We start from the raw sequence: 17,364 nt of genomic DNA, 5'->3' as shown, positions 1-17,364 counted from the left end.
CTGGGTTCAAAATGGAGTGTTCCATAATGGAAGAATGTGGAAGCTGCAAACTCCTTAAGGCTTAGCCTCTGAAGTTTCACAGCGTCATTTCCAGATGCTATGCTATTTATTCAGCAAGTGACAGAGTCAGCTCAGTTTGAATGCAAGAGTGGATGATACATGGGTGTGGATGTCCAGAATTGAGGTTCATTGTGGGCCGTCTTTGGAAACTAGTTACTACATCCATCAATGACATAGCATAATAATTAGAATCAAGTATACATTAACTCCTAACTGGAAGCCACGTCTCAATCCAGTAGGGTCAGGAGACCCTAGATCCTGGTTCCTTCTGTCACTAACTTTGAAAGTTCCCTGCCAGGGGTGCCTGGGTGGCTCAGTCGGTTGAGCGTCTGACTTCGGCTCAGGTCATGATCTTGTGGTCTGTGAGTTCAAGCCCTGCATCAGGCTCTGTGTTGACAGCTCAGAGCCTGGAGCCTGTTTCGGATTCTGTGTCTCCCTCTCTTTCTCTGCCCCTCCGCTGTTCATGTTCTGTCTGTCTCTGTCTCAAAAATAAATAAAACATTAAAAAAAAAAAAGAAAGAAAGTTCCCTGCCCGCCTCTGGCCTCTGTCTCCTTATATGTAAAGGATATGTTTTTGAAGAGTGATATTTATTTATTTATTTATTTATTTATTTATTTTTAGCACTCTAATTTTATTTATTATTTTTTTAAATTTACATCCAAACTAGTTAGCATATAGTGCAACAATGATTTCAGGAGTAGATTCCTTAGTGCTCCTTACCCATTTAGCTCATCCCCCCTCTCATAACCCCTCCCGTAACCCTCAGTTTGTTCTCCATATTTATGAGTCTCTTCTGTTTTGTCCCCCTCCCTGTTTTTATATTATTTTTGTTTCCCTTCCCTTATGTTCATCTCTTTTGTCTCTTAAAGTCCTCATATGAGTGAAGTCATATGATTTTTGTCTTTCTCTAGTTTCACTTAGCTTAATACCCTCCAGTTCCATCCATGTAGTTGTAAATGGCAAGATTTTGTTCTTTTTTGATTGCCTAGTAATCCTCCATTGTGTGTGTATGTATATATACACCATATTTTCTTTATCCATTCATCCATCGATGGACATTGGGCTCTTTCCATACATTGGCTATTGTTGATAATGCTGCTATAAACATGGGGGTGCATGTGTCCCTTCAAAACAGCATACTTGTATCCCTTGGATAAAGAATAACAGTGATTTTTAAAAGCAGAGGGCTCTAGCAAAATCTCCTGGGTACTTGTTAAAGATACAAATGTCTGTGTCCCTCTCCAGACCTACTAATCATAATCTCCAGCAGTTGGGACTAAGAATCTTTATTTTTAAGAAGCAAACAAGTGATTCTGATCCCTTCTCATTTCCAATCTGGAATCCACTAGGTTTGTGAGCTGTCTTCATGGGAATAGATACATCATAGATGGATAGGCAGACAAACACTACCAGCAGGAGTTCACATTTTAAGTATCTTCAGAAGAGTTGTGTTTCTGCCGTTGGCTTTTCCACCTTCCACTACTCAAGTGTTAATTTTCCACCAGCAGCCTCAACACTGGCAACACCTAGGAGCTTGTTAGAAATGCAGACTTTGGGGGCGCCTGGGTGGCGCAGTCGGTTGAGCGTCCGACTTCAGCCAGGTCACGATCTCGCGGTCCGTGAGTTCGAGCCCCGCGTCGGGCTCTGGGCTGATGGCTCAGAGCCTGGAGCCTGTTTCCGATTCTGTGTCTCCCTCTCTCTCTGCCCCTCCCCCGTTCATGCTCTGTCTCTCTCTGTCCCAAAAATAAATAAACGTTGAAAAAAAAAATTAAAAAAAAAAAAAAAAAAGAAATGCAGACTTTGTATTTCAAGATACAAAAATCAAATGATTTTAAAACTGAGACATTTATTTTCTGACCCTATGCAACAGAAAATAATCAGATCTTAGATACAGCCAAGCCCCACCTCCTGGTTGGTAAGATAGGGTATACAGCAAAGCCATGCACTCTGTAAAAACAGTACATCCTATAAAATACAAACCTTTTAGGAAGGGGGCATATGCAAATGAAAGGACACAGAGATCTTTTAAATTTTTTTTTTCCAACGTTTATTTATTTTGGGGACAGAGAGAGACACAGCATGAACGGGGGAGGGGCAGAGAGAGAGGGAGACACAGAATCGGAAACAGGCTCCAGGCTCTGAGCCATCAGCCCAGAGCCCGACGCGGGGCTCGAACTCACGGACCCCGAGATCGTGACCTGGCTGAAGTCGGACGCTCAACCGACTGCGCCACCCAGGCGCCCCGAGATCTTTTAATAATAGCTTCTGGAACCCTGATTTTATAAATAGGAAGGAATGATATTCATGAAAGTCAGGCTTCATGCCTTCTTTAAAACATCATCATCCGGCCCCTCTTCCTTTTCAAAGGAGGAAAGGAAACTGAATGATAAGCCTGAAGAAATAATACGTTAAATGAATATTGAAAGTGAAGAAATTTTGCCCTCTAGTGATGGAATATGATTACATCTTCTGTGGATTAGTAATTTTTCAGGATTATTTTAACTCTTAAATCATTAGCTTTTGCAGCTAATTGAGGGCCAAAACAGGATTCCCATAAGTCCGACCTACAAATGAGGAAGTTTGCCTTCCCTTAATAAAATGGTTCTCAACCCTGCATAGAAATTACTCATGTGGTGCGTTTATAAAAAGATCCTGATGATCAGATCACAATCCCAAATTGAATCATAATCTTAATAGCAAAAGAGGGGTAAGGGAAGGGACACAGGCATGAGTAGTTTTTTTTTTTTTTTAAGTTATTTATTTTGAGAAAGAGAGAAAGACAAGGCAAGGTTAAGAACTACTCTCTTAGAAGTTTCTCTGTCCTGCTCTCCTCATATGATTGGCAGTGAGTTTCATTACCCCATTTAAGTTGTGCAGAAAATAAAGAGATCATTATCAAGATGCCTTTCCTGTCAGTGATGCCTTCTTACACTACAGAGATTCCCAGGTGTAACACTTATTTCTAGGAGCCGATTTGAAAGTGACAGTAGCTGTACCCAAAGTTGAGGCTTAAGATGAGGGATATTTCTGGTTCTTAGCAGAGGCTGCTCTGACAGGTAAGGAAATGCCCTGCTCTTTTGTTGGCCCTTCTATCAAGGGCCATGCTTCCAGAGATGAAAGTGATTTGATGTCTTAATTTGAGGAAAAGAGGAAGGGATGCACCATATATTCTATATGCAAGAGATTTTATTTTTATCTTGCTGTGACACTATCTTGGTTTACTTGTGCTAAGCTTCTCTCCACAAGTGAATTATATTTTCAGGTCCTATAACCTATGTTTGAAGTATTATAATTAGTCTACCACAGGGTTAACTGTTATTTATCATGATTTATTGCTGGCTAGTGACCAATCCAAGATGCTGATGTAGGCTTCATATTTACTGTAAGAAGTTTTCTTGAGTATTCTGTACAGAGGAAGAATTTGATGTATCATGTCAGCCACTGAAATTATGCTCATAAAATAAAGGGTGTGGTAGCAATTATCAAGAGACTGTTACAGCAACTCCTTGGCGCCTAGGAAGAGACAAGCCACATGCGCTCAGGAAATCACAAAAAACTGTTTATTGCACACCAGTGCTGGCCTAGCAGAGTCACCTCCATAGGCTGAGCCCCAACTTTGGCATCAGTCTCCTTTTATGGCTGGGGATGGTAGGGGGTTGAGAGACAAAAGAAAAAGGGGAGGGGTCCTTTATCAGTGGTGCTACACAGATAGTTGGTGGAGGCAGGAGGCAAACAAGATTACAGAAGCCAAAAGTATGCAAGGGGAGTATCCAGCCTCATCTGGGGTTATCTGGCTGGCCCGTTTTATCTTGTTTTTCTTCTCAAGACCATTTCTTGGTGTTTTCACTTATACCTAATTGGAGTTGGTCAGTATGTCTGTAGACTAGAGTCTGGTCACCAAAATATATCTAAATGTTTCCTTTCCCTGGCACCTGTGTGGTTCAGTCGGTCAAGGTTAAGTGTCTGGCTTCCGCTCAGGTCATGATCTCACAGTTGGGGAGTTTGATTCCCCCATTGGGCTCTGTGCTGACAGCTCAGAGCCTGGAGCCTACTTTCTGTGTCTCTCCCTCTCTCTGCCCCTTCCCTGCTCACACTCTGTCTCTGTCTCTCTCAAAAATAAATAAAGACAATAAATAAATAAATAAATAAATAAAGAGTAAGCGGTTCCTTTCCTTTTTTGTTACCGTATAATATTTATTTATTTATTTCAAGTTTATTTATTTTGTGAGAGCGCAAGCAGGGGAGGGGCAGAGAGAGAGGGGGCAGAGGATTCAAAGCAGGCTCTGTGCTGACAGCAGGGTTCCTAATGCATGGCTTGAACTCACAAACCATGAGATCATGACCTGAGCCGCATTTGGACACTTATCCAACTGAACCACCCAGGCGCTGCTATCGTATACTTAAAAGTTAAATATGGCAAGAATTAGGAAGTAGCATTAGTAATGTTTTGCAACTCTAAAAATTTTTTTTGTGGTAAAATAAACATAACATGAAAATTTACCAATTAAAAATTACATTTTTAAGAGTACAATTCAATGTCATGAAGTACATTTATATTGTTTTGCAACCATCAACACCATCCAACTCCAGGACTTTGTCTTCTTAAAGTTCTTTACCCATTAAACAACAACTCCCCATTTCTCTGTTACACCAGCCACTGGCTGGTGCTATTATTTTCTGCTGCTTTTAACTTTACTACTCTAAGTATGTCATGTAGGAGGAAACACATCATGTTTGTCCTTCTATATCTGGCTTATTTTACTTAGCATAATGTCTTTATATCCATGTCTTTATCTTGTAGCATGTGTCAACATATCCTTTTTTTAAAATATTTTTAAATATTTGTTTATTTTTGAGAGAGAGAGAGAGAGAGAGACAGAGCATGAATGGGTGAGGGGCAGAGAGAGAGGGAGACGCAGAATCTGAAGCAGGCTCCAGGCTCTGAGCTGTCAGCATAGAGCCCAACACGGGCCTTGACCTCACTAACTGCGAGATCTTGACCTGAGCCCAAGCTGGATGCTCAACCAACTGAGCCACTCAGGCACCCCTCAACATATCCTTTTTAAGGCTGATCCATATTCCACTGTATGTATACATACAATTAAACCCCGGTTTTAATTCTTGGGGTATATGCTCAAGTGTGACATTGGATATATGGTGACTCAGTTTAATTTTTTGAGGAATGGCCATACTGTTTTATATATATATGCAGAGTTATAGTTCAAAAGAGGTAAAGAAAAGAATAGGTATCTCAAGGTGGTAGAATTTCAATACTTTTTGTCCTTATCCTTTTTTAGATTACGAAAAACCTTTTTATTTTTTTTTATTATTATTTATTTATTTATTTATTTTTAATTTTTTTTTCAACGTTTATTTATTTTTGGGACAGAGAGAGACAGAGCTTGAACGGGGGAGGGGCAGAGAGAGAGGGAGACACAGAATCGGAAACAGGCTCCAGGCTCCGAGCCATCAGCCCAGAGCTTGACGCGGGGCTCGAACTCACGGACCGCGAGATCGTGACCTGGCTGAAGTCGGATGCTTAACCGACTGCGCCACCCAGGCGCCCCACAAGAAACCTTTTTAAACCATGGTATATGTTTAATATATAATCTAAAAAGAAGTTAATTCAAAAAAATGAAAAGAAGTTAATTTTATTTGGGGGACATATGTATTATGAAATAATTAATTGCAATGTAAGACGTTTGCAGATTCATTTCTAGCCTGGGTGACCTGATCTCAGAGGATTTCTCCGTCAGCTGATGGCATGATGAAGCCAGCTTCGAAGCTTGCCCTCGGGTTGGAGGCAAACCATATACTACCTCAGTTTTAGGAGCAACTCAGTACTCAAAGTGTGAAAGGCTCATAACAAAGGGAAAGGAACCAAGCTCTGCAGAAGAGAATAATATTGAACTTGAAATACAACTCTGGTTCTAATAGGCCTGTATAAGAGAACTATATTTTCAGGGACAAACCTGAGTGTTTCTGCATATATGGCCCTGACTTCTATACCTCATCTTTGCTGCTAGGCCCTTCAATAGTGTCCAGATCCAGTACACTTCTATCTACATTATGCTTACAGGAGGCTTTTGTTCCTTCTTTAATAGTTTATGCCTGGATATAGACTTGCTTTCTTGTCAGAGGATTTTTCTCTGAAAGGAAATTCAGCAGCTCAAAGTTGTAAGGATAGCACCCACAATGTGTGGAGGCCTCCAAACCTCTGTTATATGGCTTCCTCCTTAGTGATGATGTAGGCATCTGTCCTAAACAGCAAGAAAGCAAATGCTATGTTATTGATCTGAGTGAGGTTTAATTGAGGAATGGCCAGTGATTATAGTTGATAAAGGATTTTATTATGATAAATTGTGGCATAAAATCTTTTGTTCATGTGACTAAACCTTTATTAGGTCTATTTTCTGGGATTCCTAAGATCCCAAAGGTGTTTAAAAGACTTGAAACAAAAATGTCAAGAAACTTGTCCCCCTTTCTCCTATTTATTTGCTCAATCTACGAACCTGGAGAGCATTTCCAGTTTGGTGAAGAAAATCGCCATAAAATATTTAATTACCTTTCCATTTTCCATTGTGCCCAGTGTGGCTTGCTTTGACTTGTTCCCCATTACACTGTGACACTCTTAAAATCATTCAGCAGCTCACAAATACACTCCAGGAATTGCTGGGTAATGTAATGCTGGGTAATGTAATGTTTGAGGCACACAGCAACAGTAATTAACACCTTCCACAGATATCTAATGTGAAATACAATCTGGAATTACTATTAGCTCCTTTGGCTTATAAGAGTGAATAAGTTGCTTTTGTCTTTAAAAGCAGCAAACTATGATCTTGAATGTAGATTGAGGCTGGCAGTTGCTTTTCCAGAATCTCCAGGAAGGTTCTTCTTCTTTTTTTAAGTTTATTCATTTATTTTGAGAGAGAGCAAGCACAAGTAGCGGAGGGCAGAGAGAGGGAGAGAGAGAATCCCAAGCAGGCTTCACACTGTTAGTATGGAGCCTGACTCGGGGCTTGAATTCAAGAGCCTTGAGATTATGACCTGAGCTGAAACCAAGCGTCAGAAATACTTAACCAACTGAGCCACCCAGGCTCCCCTTCCCTGGAGGTTCTTAAATAAAGGTGTAAACAGGGCATAATCTATGAATCTCAAACTTTATTGTGCATGAGAATCACCTGGGGGAGCTCATTAACTTGCTAGCTTCACAGCCAGAGTTTGATTCAGTAAGTCTAGTTTGGAGCCTGAGAATTTTGCATTTCTAACAAGTATCTGGATGATGCTAATGTGCTGTTTTAACTACCATCCTGGGAAAACCACTGGGGTTACAGAGATTCATAGTCCTGGCTGTATGTTAGAATTACTTGGGAAACTCTGAAGAATACTGATGCTCTTCTCACTCCACAAACTAGTTGCATCAGAATTTCCCCTTAGGGTGGAGTTCAGGAATCAAGGTTTTTAAAACTCTTCCTGGGTGATTCTAATGTGCATCACTGAGGTGGAAAGTGTGTTGCCCTGAAAGAACACCAAAGAGGAAGGTTTAGTTAGATGATTAATATCTTCCAGTGGACTGAACTTTGAAACTGCCCTTTGAAGACTAAGTCATGACCACCATGTGTGTATCAGGACAGTTTACAGTAAGGAGAATCAAAACACTTGATGGTTGTTACCTCCCACACCCCCATTCTTGAGCTCATAATTGATTAATTAGCTCTAACATGACTGATACCATTGATAATCTCTGATAATGCTTTCCTACTGAGCCTGGTGCAGCTTCAGAACCCTCCTATCAGAGAACTCCAGGAAGCCAGATATCAGAGACCTCTGGTCAGAGACTGATTTCCTAAAGAAGTACTCAGAACACCAGGAGGAAGAGAAAGAAGGGTGAAGGATGAAGAGAACCATCTTTGGGGACACAGAAAATAGGAGAAGGACCTCCCCTCCCCCAATTTCCTTAACTCTCAAAAGCATATTTTGTTTTTTGCAGTTTGTAAGGCTTGGAGCAGTGGTTTTTGCACTTGGTCACACCCTCAGAATTTCTGACTCAGTACTACAGAACTTGAATTTCTATCAAGTTCCCAGGTGATGCTGATGCTCTGGAGATTTAAGTTTGAGAACCGTTGCTTTAACATACTCTTCGGATATCAGAATGGTTAGAACAGCTGGATCTATTCAGATGTTTCTTGACAGAATCTGAAGGTTAAGTATAGAATTCAGCTTAAGTCAAATCAGATATAGACTGGGGTGCCTGGGTGGCTCAGTTGGTTAAGTGGCCGACTTCATTCTTCATGATCTCATGGTCTGTGGGTTCGAGCCCCACGTAGGGCTCTTTGCTGGCAGTCCACAGCCTGAAGCCTGCTTCCGATTCTGCGTCTCCCTCTCTCTCTGCCCCTCCCCTGCTTGCTCCCTGTCTCTCTCTCTCTCTCCCTCAAATAATAAACATTAAAAAATTTTTAAATCAGATACAGATTGGTAAGAACATTCCAGAATGATACATTGAGATTTTTATTATAAGCTCATTGGAATGGAGATCCAGGCAGTGTTTGGGTACTTGAGGTAAGCAACAGAATTAGACTGATTAATATCCTTTTGCTTCCAAGGTATGTTTATTGAAAAAATTGTCAGTCACCCTATTTATTCCATTCATAAGATAGGAATCAGTGCCATTTTTTACTTTATTTTCTTGGAGGTGTCTTAGGATGTTGCCATGGACTAAAGTGGGTCATTTTGAAGCAGTGGCTGTTTTGATCATCTTACTGGGATCAGTTTTACCATGTCAGTTTCTTTTTTTCTTCTCTTTTCTTTTCTTTTGAGATCGCAAGTGAGCAAGGGGACAGAGAGAGAGAGAGAGAGAGAGAGAGAGAGAAAGAAATTGAGCTAGCCCAAGTGGGGCTCCAGCCCATGAACCATGAGATCATGACCTGAGCCAAAGTCAGATTCTTCCCACCAGGCATCCCATCATGTCAGTTTCTTAGCTAATGTTTCACTTGGTCACTTCCCAAGCACTTGATGGTGGTATTATTAAAGTGTTTGGTTGAGGGGAGTTTGACATCAAAACATATATCACAGGGGCACCTGGATGACACAGTTGGTTAAACATCTGACTCTTGATCTCATCTCAGGTCATGATCTCACGGTTCCTGGGGTCAAGCCCTGCATCGGGCTCTTGCACTGATGGTGCGGAGCCTGTTGGGATTCTGTCTCTCCTCTCTGACTCTACCCAGCTTGTGCTTTTCTCTCTCTCTCTGAAAACAAATAAATAAACGTTAATTAAAAAAAAGCATTATAAAATTAAAAAAAAACATATCATTAATAGTGTTTCCTTTTGGAGAATTAGATGGGGAAGAATGGGAGAAGGTTGCTTTTTTTTTATAGATGCAAATTTTTTAAACACAGGAATGTTTTATTTTACAACAAAAAACTTTCAAATCCACCTATGAATTAGGTGACAATACCCAAGGGAGGCTTGCAGCAGAGAACAAATCAGGGTTACTCCAGGTGAAGGGTCACCACTATCACTGGAAAATCTGTGACTGTCCCACTTCTTGGGTCATTTCCTCCAGATTATGAAGTCCCAGACTGTGGGAGTTTCCTCTATGCTGTGATTGGGTCACATGTTCAATAACTTGTTAATGGACAGTGATTGGGAATGTTTGCTCCCTTCCTACTTCTTTTTTTTTTTTTTAATTTATTTTTTGAGAGAGACAGAGCATGAACGGGGGAGGGGTTGGGAGAGGGGGAGACACAGAATCTGAAGTAGACTCCAGGCTCTGAACTGTCAGCACAAAGCCTGACGTGGGGCCCGAACTCACAAATTGTGAGATCATGACCTGAACTGAAGTCAAACGCTTGACTGACTGAGCCACCCAGGCGCCCCTGCCCACCCACCCCCAATTTTTAAGATAAAAACCTTCTTTAAAATTTTTTTTTTACATTTATTTTTGAGAGAGAGAGAACGTGAGCAGGGAAGGGTAGGAGAGAGTGGGAGATCCAGAATCCATAGCAGGCTCCAGGCTCAGTCAGAGTCTGATGCAGGGCTTGAACTCACAGTGAGATCATGACCTGAGCTGAAGTTGGACTAGTAACCAACTGAGCCCCCCAGGTGCCCCCAAAATTCATTCATTATGTTAACCCATCTTTAGTTTTATGCTTAAGGAGTGCTAAGCTTTCTACCTGTGACTACTCGCCATGAATGTTCTCCACAATCATCTGTATGAGCAGACCTTATTCCTTCTTCATCATTGATTGTTAGATCATCTGCAGTCATATTTCTAACATCTAGCAAAAGTCTTTAAGTCTCCCTTGGGATTCATCTTGTGTGAAGGTCCAATAAAAATTTGTTCCACAGGTCTAAAAACTAAACCTTTCCAGGTTAGAACTAAGTTGCAATATTTCTAAATCCCAGGGTTCTTAGCAAAGATGAAGGTAAAGTGATAAAAATCATTGACATTTGTGTCCTTGAATTCTAGTTCTAGTCTCTTTCTAGCAAAAGAGCTGTAGTGTCACCCTGTTTCTGTCATGCCATCTTCAAATTCTACCCTCTTCCTCTCCCCCCCCAAACCTTTTGCTAAGTTCACACTGACTAGGATTGCACTTAGAATTCTACGCTGATACTAATAGTCTAGTTTAATCATTACAAAACTGTTGAATCCCATCAACTGCATTTTATTTTCACCTTGTGGGACATTGTACTTGTTCTAGCTTCTTATAGCCTATGACTTCTTATAGATTTTTTGTGCAATGAGTCTGTGTTTTGGAGGATGTTGTCTGCTAGACTTCGCTCATTTTGTGTTTAGCAGTACAATATGTAGCAGTTCTTTCACCAGCCTGAATATATGCCATGACTGGAGGATGTTGTTTTTCTAAGACAATTTAAGCTTATGCTTACTTGACACTTTTGTGGGTCTGAGGCTCCCCACCCACTAGTGTCCTCCTTTCTGTGGCCAACTCTGCAGATCCAAGCCACCAACCACTTCAATTTAAATGGATGTCAGAAAACCACTGTTTTTGCTGTGTTTTTTCTCCACATGTAGTGGTTTTCTGATGGACTCTCAATCTGGGTTATGGAGATAAGCAGTTATTTTTCATAATACTTTTCCATCAACATGTGGCACTAATTCCTCTTATTTTATTTTATTTATTTTTTTTTCAACGTTTATTTATTTTTGGGACAGAGAGAGACAGAGCTTGAACGGGGGAGGGGCAGAGAGAGAGGGAGACACAGAATCGGAAACAAGCTCCAGGCTCTGAGCCATCAGCCCAGAGCCTGACGCGGGGCTCGAACTCACGGACCGCGAGATCGTGACCTGGCTGAAGTCGGACGCTTAACCGACTGTGCCACCCAGGCGCCCCTAATTCCTCTTATTTTAATAGAACCCCAATAATAAGCCTTTGTAGCATTTATTTATTTATTTATTTATTTAAGGTTTTTTTTTTTTTAATTATTAATTTTGACAGAGAGCATAAGTGGGATAAGGGCAGAGAGACAGAGAAAGAATCCCAAGCAAGTTCCGTGCTGTCAATGCCAGCCCATCTAGGGGCTCTATCTCATGAACGGTGCGATCATGACCTGAGCCAAAATCAAGAGTCGACACTTAACCGAGTGAGCCACTCAGGCGCTCCTTATGTGGCATTTAGTTTTAAGTTGCCACATGTAGCATTTATGATCATCCGTAGGATAATGCCTCTCTCTTGGATTACTGGCTCACAGTTCCATTCTCTTTCATTCCTGTTCTGAACACCTTGATTGGTTTCCAACAAGATAAGATGAGAAGTCATGAGAAAAAAATAGAGGTAAGTATAGAATCCATTTGTTGAGTCCCCTTTCGATGGAAGAAAGGATATCAATGTTGACTGCTTCGGCTGGAGATGGGAACTAAATTTTGGGGTTTTTTTGTTTTTGTTTGTTTTGTTTTTTTCTACCAACTTTTTTGGCTATTTTATTTTATTTTCTAATTTTTTTTAAATGAAATTTATTGTCAAATTGGTTTCCATACAACACCCAGTGTTCATCACAACAGGTGCCCTCCTCAATGCCTATCACCCACTTTCCCCTCCCCCCTACCCCCACACCAACCCTCGGTTTGTTCTCAGTATTTAAGAGTCTCTTATGGTTTGCCTCCCTCCTTCTCCGTAACTTTTTTCCCCTCCTTCTCCTCCTCTGGTCTTCTGTTGAGTTTCTCAGGATCCACATATGAGGGAAAACATATGGTATCTGTCTTTCTCTGCCTGACTTATTTCACCTAGCATAACACTCTCCAGTTCCATCCATGTTGCTACAAATGGCCAGATTTCATTTTTTCTCATTGCCAAGTAGTATCCCATTGTATATTTAAACCACATCTTCTTAATCCATTCGTCAGTTGATGGACATTTAGGCTCTTTCCATGATTTGGCCATGGGAACTAAGTTTTGAACAAAGTCCATGCAGAGTACTGTTCTATATATGCTGAGAACTATATCCTACCCTCAGGGCTTACACTCTAATTGAGATAAGACAGGCACACAAAGTACGTTGGAGTTCTAAAATAATTTTCAATGTACAGTGCACTTATAGGATTGTGTTATAACAGTAACAAAATACTGAGTGCATATGGGTACAATTATTATCCCTATTTTAGAGATGAGGAAACAGAGGCTAGGTAACTTGGTATTGGTGGTTTGCTGAAGCATATTCATTTTTCTGTTTCCAAAATAAAAACAACAAGTGAGCAACAACTTGTTTTTCCAAAGACAGGAAAATGGAAGACTCATGTCTGCCTACCTCTCTGGAAGAGGGAAGAGGCAGACCTCACTCAGTGTAAGTGACAAGAATCTTATTATATGTGTTAGCCAACCCTCCCTAGTTCGACAAGGGTTATGTGAAAGAAAATCACAGCTCTGAATCCTTTGGGAAGCGCAATGTGCTCGGAGAAACAGTACTGCTCTCAGGGGAAACATGAGGCTCCTTGAGAGGCCAACTTGTACTGAAGTCTAATTCTGTCACTGTTGGCCATGTGGGCATGTAACACTTTAACCTCAGTTTCTTCATGTACATAACGGGGGTGATGGACCTATCATATGGGGGTATTGGGAGGATTAAATAAGGACTAAATAAGATGATGTAAAATGCTTTAGTGGTAACCCCCACAACAAGGGCTACCATTTCTCTGTACTCTGTGCAGAGTGCCTGTTAAGTAGGAAGTGTTTAATTAATGGAGCAATTTATACTTATTATTACTATTACTTAGCTAATCTACCCTATCCTATTGCTTTGCAAGTCACCACTTTCTCTTTCTCCAGCCAGGCTATAAGCCCCAGATGCTTCCCTGTTATCTCTCCTGACCTAAGTCCTCAATTCTGCTGTTTCCTAACACCAGACCATCAGTGTCCCCACAGTAGTTTGAAAACATTTCAAATCCAACTGGTTTTGTCCTGGTGTTCTCTCAAAATAAAACAAACAAGGAAACAAAACAAAAAAAAAAAAAACAAAACAAAAATAGTGCTCCAAATTTTATCTTTTGGTTTAAAGAATTTTTTTTTTAATGTTCATTCATTTTTGAGAGACAGAGCATGAGTGGAGTAGTGGCAGAGAGAGAGGGAGATACAGAATATGAAGCAGGCTCCAGGCTCTGAGCTGTCAGCACAGAGCACATCGTGGGGCTCAAACTCACAAACTGCAAGATCATGACCTGAGTCAAAGTTGGACGCTTAACCCAATGAGCCACCCATCACTCCTAGCTTTTAGAAGTTTTTAAATTTAGAAATTTATCTTATTCTTACAACTTGTACTTTTAGAGTGTTATCTCAGTATTATGGGATGATTAGAATGGATGAACACCCAAACCACTGGGTCTTCTACAGGATTAAGGGATGGTGTAATTTTGCAAAATAGAGGAAATAACCACTTTGAATGGGATTTAAAAACCTATTACTCACTTCCCTTTCCTTCTGCAAAGACTACTGAGAACATTAAGTAACAGTTTATGATTGACTCAGTATTGCTCACTGGACTATTATTAAGTGTGCTCTTAAATTGGTGCCTTCAAGGACTGCCTAGTTGGGTATGGACAGCTTCTAGCTGCCACATGCATGGGGGCATGGCAAAGCTCACCTAAGAATAAAGGACTATTGCCACACTCAAAGGGTATAGTTCCTTTGGGGTAATATCATCACTGATTATATATGTGGTATGGACAAATTCTGGTTTTAGGTGTAATAATTGTAATTAATATTATTAAAAATTGTTCTCCTTGAAAGATACACACTGACATTTGAATTGATAAAATGATATGATACTTGAGTTTCGCTTCAAAACAATCTAGTTCAGGAGGTGTCTAGTTGGCTCAGTAGGTAGAGCATGCAACTCTTGATCTGTGGGCTGTGAGTTCAAGCCCCCTGTTGGGTGTGAAGCCCACCTAATAAAAATAATCTAGTTCAGAGTGAGGGGGTTAGTGTGGGATATGGTTGGAAAAAGATTGACCATACCCAAGAATTGTTAAAGCTGGATAATACGTATATGGCAGCTCCTTATATTCTACTATTTTTGTGTGATTTTTGAAATTTTCTGTAATAGAATTCGTAGATACATGGTTTGAGCGAGGTTTGAAAGGCCCATTTCTGAGTAGGAGTAGATGAGCTTTAGTACACGGACTGAGTGCCATTCTGTGGTCATTCAAGAGCTTTTAGGTTGTGCAGAGATCCTAGGTGAGCTTTCCATGGTGTCTAGTAATGCCTTTTTGTCAAATGGAGAACATGCAGTCCCTGCCCAGTGAATAGTGAATGAGTCAATGAAAGCAAAGAGGCCCAAAGCCCTGACCCTTCTCTTCTTGTCTTTGCAGCGGAGCCCAGGGGGAATATGCTGGGTTGGCCACTATCCGAGCTTACCTCGAGGGGAAAGGAGAGGGACACAGGACAGTAAGTATGGGCAGGTGGTGCTTGCCCACCATCAGGGGACAGTGGGTCCCCATCAGGGGACAGAAGAGTCCCTTTTCTTTTGTGGTGCACTCCTTCTAAGCCTTCTTGGAATCAGCTAGGGAACATATAATCAAGAAACAGATTTCCCTGAACTGGCCATTACGATCCTTGCCCCGGAGACACTTCCACGGACCATTTTGAGGGAAAACATTTGAAAATAAAGGTTTTTGTTCAAGCCCAGTCTGTAAAAGTCAGCCAGTTGGCCATGGAACTGCTTTCCACAGGTTGCAAAGGATGGAAGGGGCAGGAATGTTACCCTTCAAGGTCTCTTCTCCCTTGTGTAGTCCTGGCCCTACACCTGAACAAAGGGTAGGGACTTGCCTTTAATTCTTCTGTAACCCCTACTGTGACTAGACACAGTTCTGATCATATGTATGCTCAAAAAATGTTTATTGAGGGGCACCTGGCTGGCTCAGTCAGTAGAGCACGCAACTCTTTATCTCAGGATCATGAGTTTGAGCCCCACGTTGGCTGTAGAGATTACTTAAAAAAAATTTTTTTTTATAAAATATTTATTGAATAAGTAAATTCCCTATTGAGGATTGTCATCTCTAAGCAGCAAAAGAAGATGGTGGAGCAGAGTTCATGGTTCTGCTTCAGTTTTTGCTTTTAGTATGGGAGTCTAGTCTCCAGGGTCCAAACTGCTTGTGGAGCCTGTTTAGGGACCCACAGGTGCTAATGGGCTTGACTGGACTCCACTAATCTCCAGGTAGCAGTGCCTCTAGCAGTTGATCTGACATAGGCTTCAGAGTGTGGTGAATGAGCCTGTTTCTGAGGTCTTCATTTTGGTGTTGACCAACACTGAGCGAGAACTTCCACTGAGTTGTGGAGGTGGAGTTCTTAGAGGGAGCAGTGGGTAGGGGTCGGGAGCAGGATAAAAGTGCCTGCCCATCCCAGGAGACTTAGAAAAGGGTGCCAGGCTAGTTCTGGTTGCCCAAGTTAGTGGGAGTGCAGAAGCTGGTGGCCCTATCTCAGTCCATTTCTGGGTATATTAAAACTAGAAGATTATTTGTGGCTAGTTGCCTGTATTTTGCAATGGAGAATCTGAAAACTGTTATACTTCACTTTCAAAAACGGAGGGAAAAAAGAATTTTCTTTCTCCTCCTGTTTATCCATCCTGATTTCACAGGTATGTTTTCTCAGGCCTTTGTCCTAGTTGGGGAGTAGAACTAATTTTCAAAAATCTTTGAAAAAGAGGACATCATTAATTGAATAATTATTCAATCCTGGTTACATACAAGGCACGGTGTGTGCCAGTCCTGAGTTAGATTAAATGATAAATCAGATAGACACAGTCCCTGACACTCCAAGTTGGGTTTCCTAGTGGTTTTGAATTCTTTAAGTTTCTAAGGGAATGTTAGTTTAGAACTAGAATCATTCTTTGGACCTCAGAGTCTCAGCACTGTCATAGCATCAGAAAGGAAACATTGAAGCTCATGTTGTCCAGGGAAAGAATGGCAGGTGACTGACATTAAAAGTTCCCCCTTCTGTTCTTCCTCTGTGGCTTCCATGTATTAAGGTAGCCACTGGAGCTCCTTGTTACACTTTCTAACCACTGGGTGTCTGGGGATCCTGGGAAGGGATCCATTCATTCTGTGTGACCACCTCCATGTTGCCTCCTTTTCCTCATCCTCCTCCTGCCCCTGCTTTATAAAGAGATTTTTGAGATCTGCATTGTAGTGGTCATGCTAAAATCCAGGTTCCATCCAATCTTTGATGCTCCCCACCCCTTATTGTTTCCAGGTCTCCACTCTGACATCAGGAAGTATCTGTGAATGTCCAGGAGTGGGGGACCAAACCAGAAAGGTCAAGCAGAAAGGATGAAAGAACTTTTGATTGGGCCTGGGCAGAGTTCTTCTGTGACTGACAGATCCTTTATGGTTCCTTTTCATTCTCTTTGTGTTTTCCAGTCCTCTCTTCTCTGTCTGTCCCCCTGCATGTGATGTTTCTTCTCTGACCATTGTTCACACTGCTATAACCACAGTGTCATTTTTTCATTCTGAAGGACTGCAGGGAGCTAGCCACTGAAGCTGGGGAAGGGCCGAGGGTGGGAGAGACAGGGAAGGCCACCCAGTCCCTGAGCTTGTAGAAATACAGAACTCTTAAGTTTGGAAATGTTGGCATCCTTTCTAGATTAAAGATTTTAATTAAAGTTGACATTTTCAGTTAGAGAAGAAAATGACTTATTACTCAAATAATCAGGGAGGATTTTTCCATATCAGAAGAGTCTCAGACAGCTGTTCCTGCACAATAGACCCTAATGGAATCCAGTAAAATACATCCTTCTTTTTTGAAAAGGAGTGTGGGGAAATTGTATGCTGCAGAACCACCCGAGTCCCTGATGG

At 41.3% G+C, this 17,364-nt stretch overlaps 1 protein-coding gene across 2 annotated transcripts in view; it reads left to right on the top strand.

Moving 5' to 3' along the window:
* GLDC (glycine decarboxylase) overlaps nucleotides 1-17,364 on the top strand; it is a 100,553-nt gene that overhangs the window by 57,103 nt on the left and 26,086 nt on the right. For both annotated transcript variants that reach the window (XM_045467470.1, XM_045467471.1), the window contains exon 16: nucleotides 14,884-14,959. In XM_045467470.1, coding sequence (XP_045323426.1) covers nucleotides 14,884-14,959 — 76 coding nt within the window. The remainder of the gene's footprint in view (nucleotides 1-14,883; nucleotides 14,960-17,364) is intronic.

This window comes from Leopardus geoffroyi, chromosome D4 (assembly GCF_018350155.1).
Source record: "Leopardus geoffroyi isolate Oge1 chromosome D4, O.geoffroyi_Oge1_pat1.0, whole genome shotgun sequence".
Classification (NCBI taxonomy): Eukaryota; Metazoa; Chordata; class Mammalia; order Carnivora; family Felidae; genus Leopardus; species Leopardus geoffroyi.
This window is presented reverse-complemented; position numbering and strand designations above follow the sequence as displayed.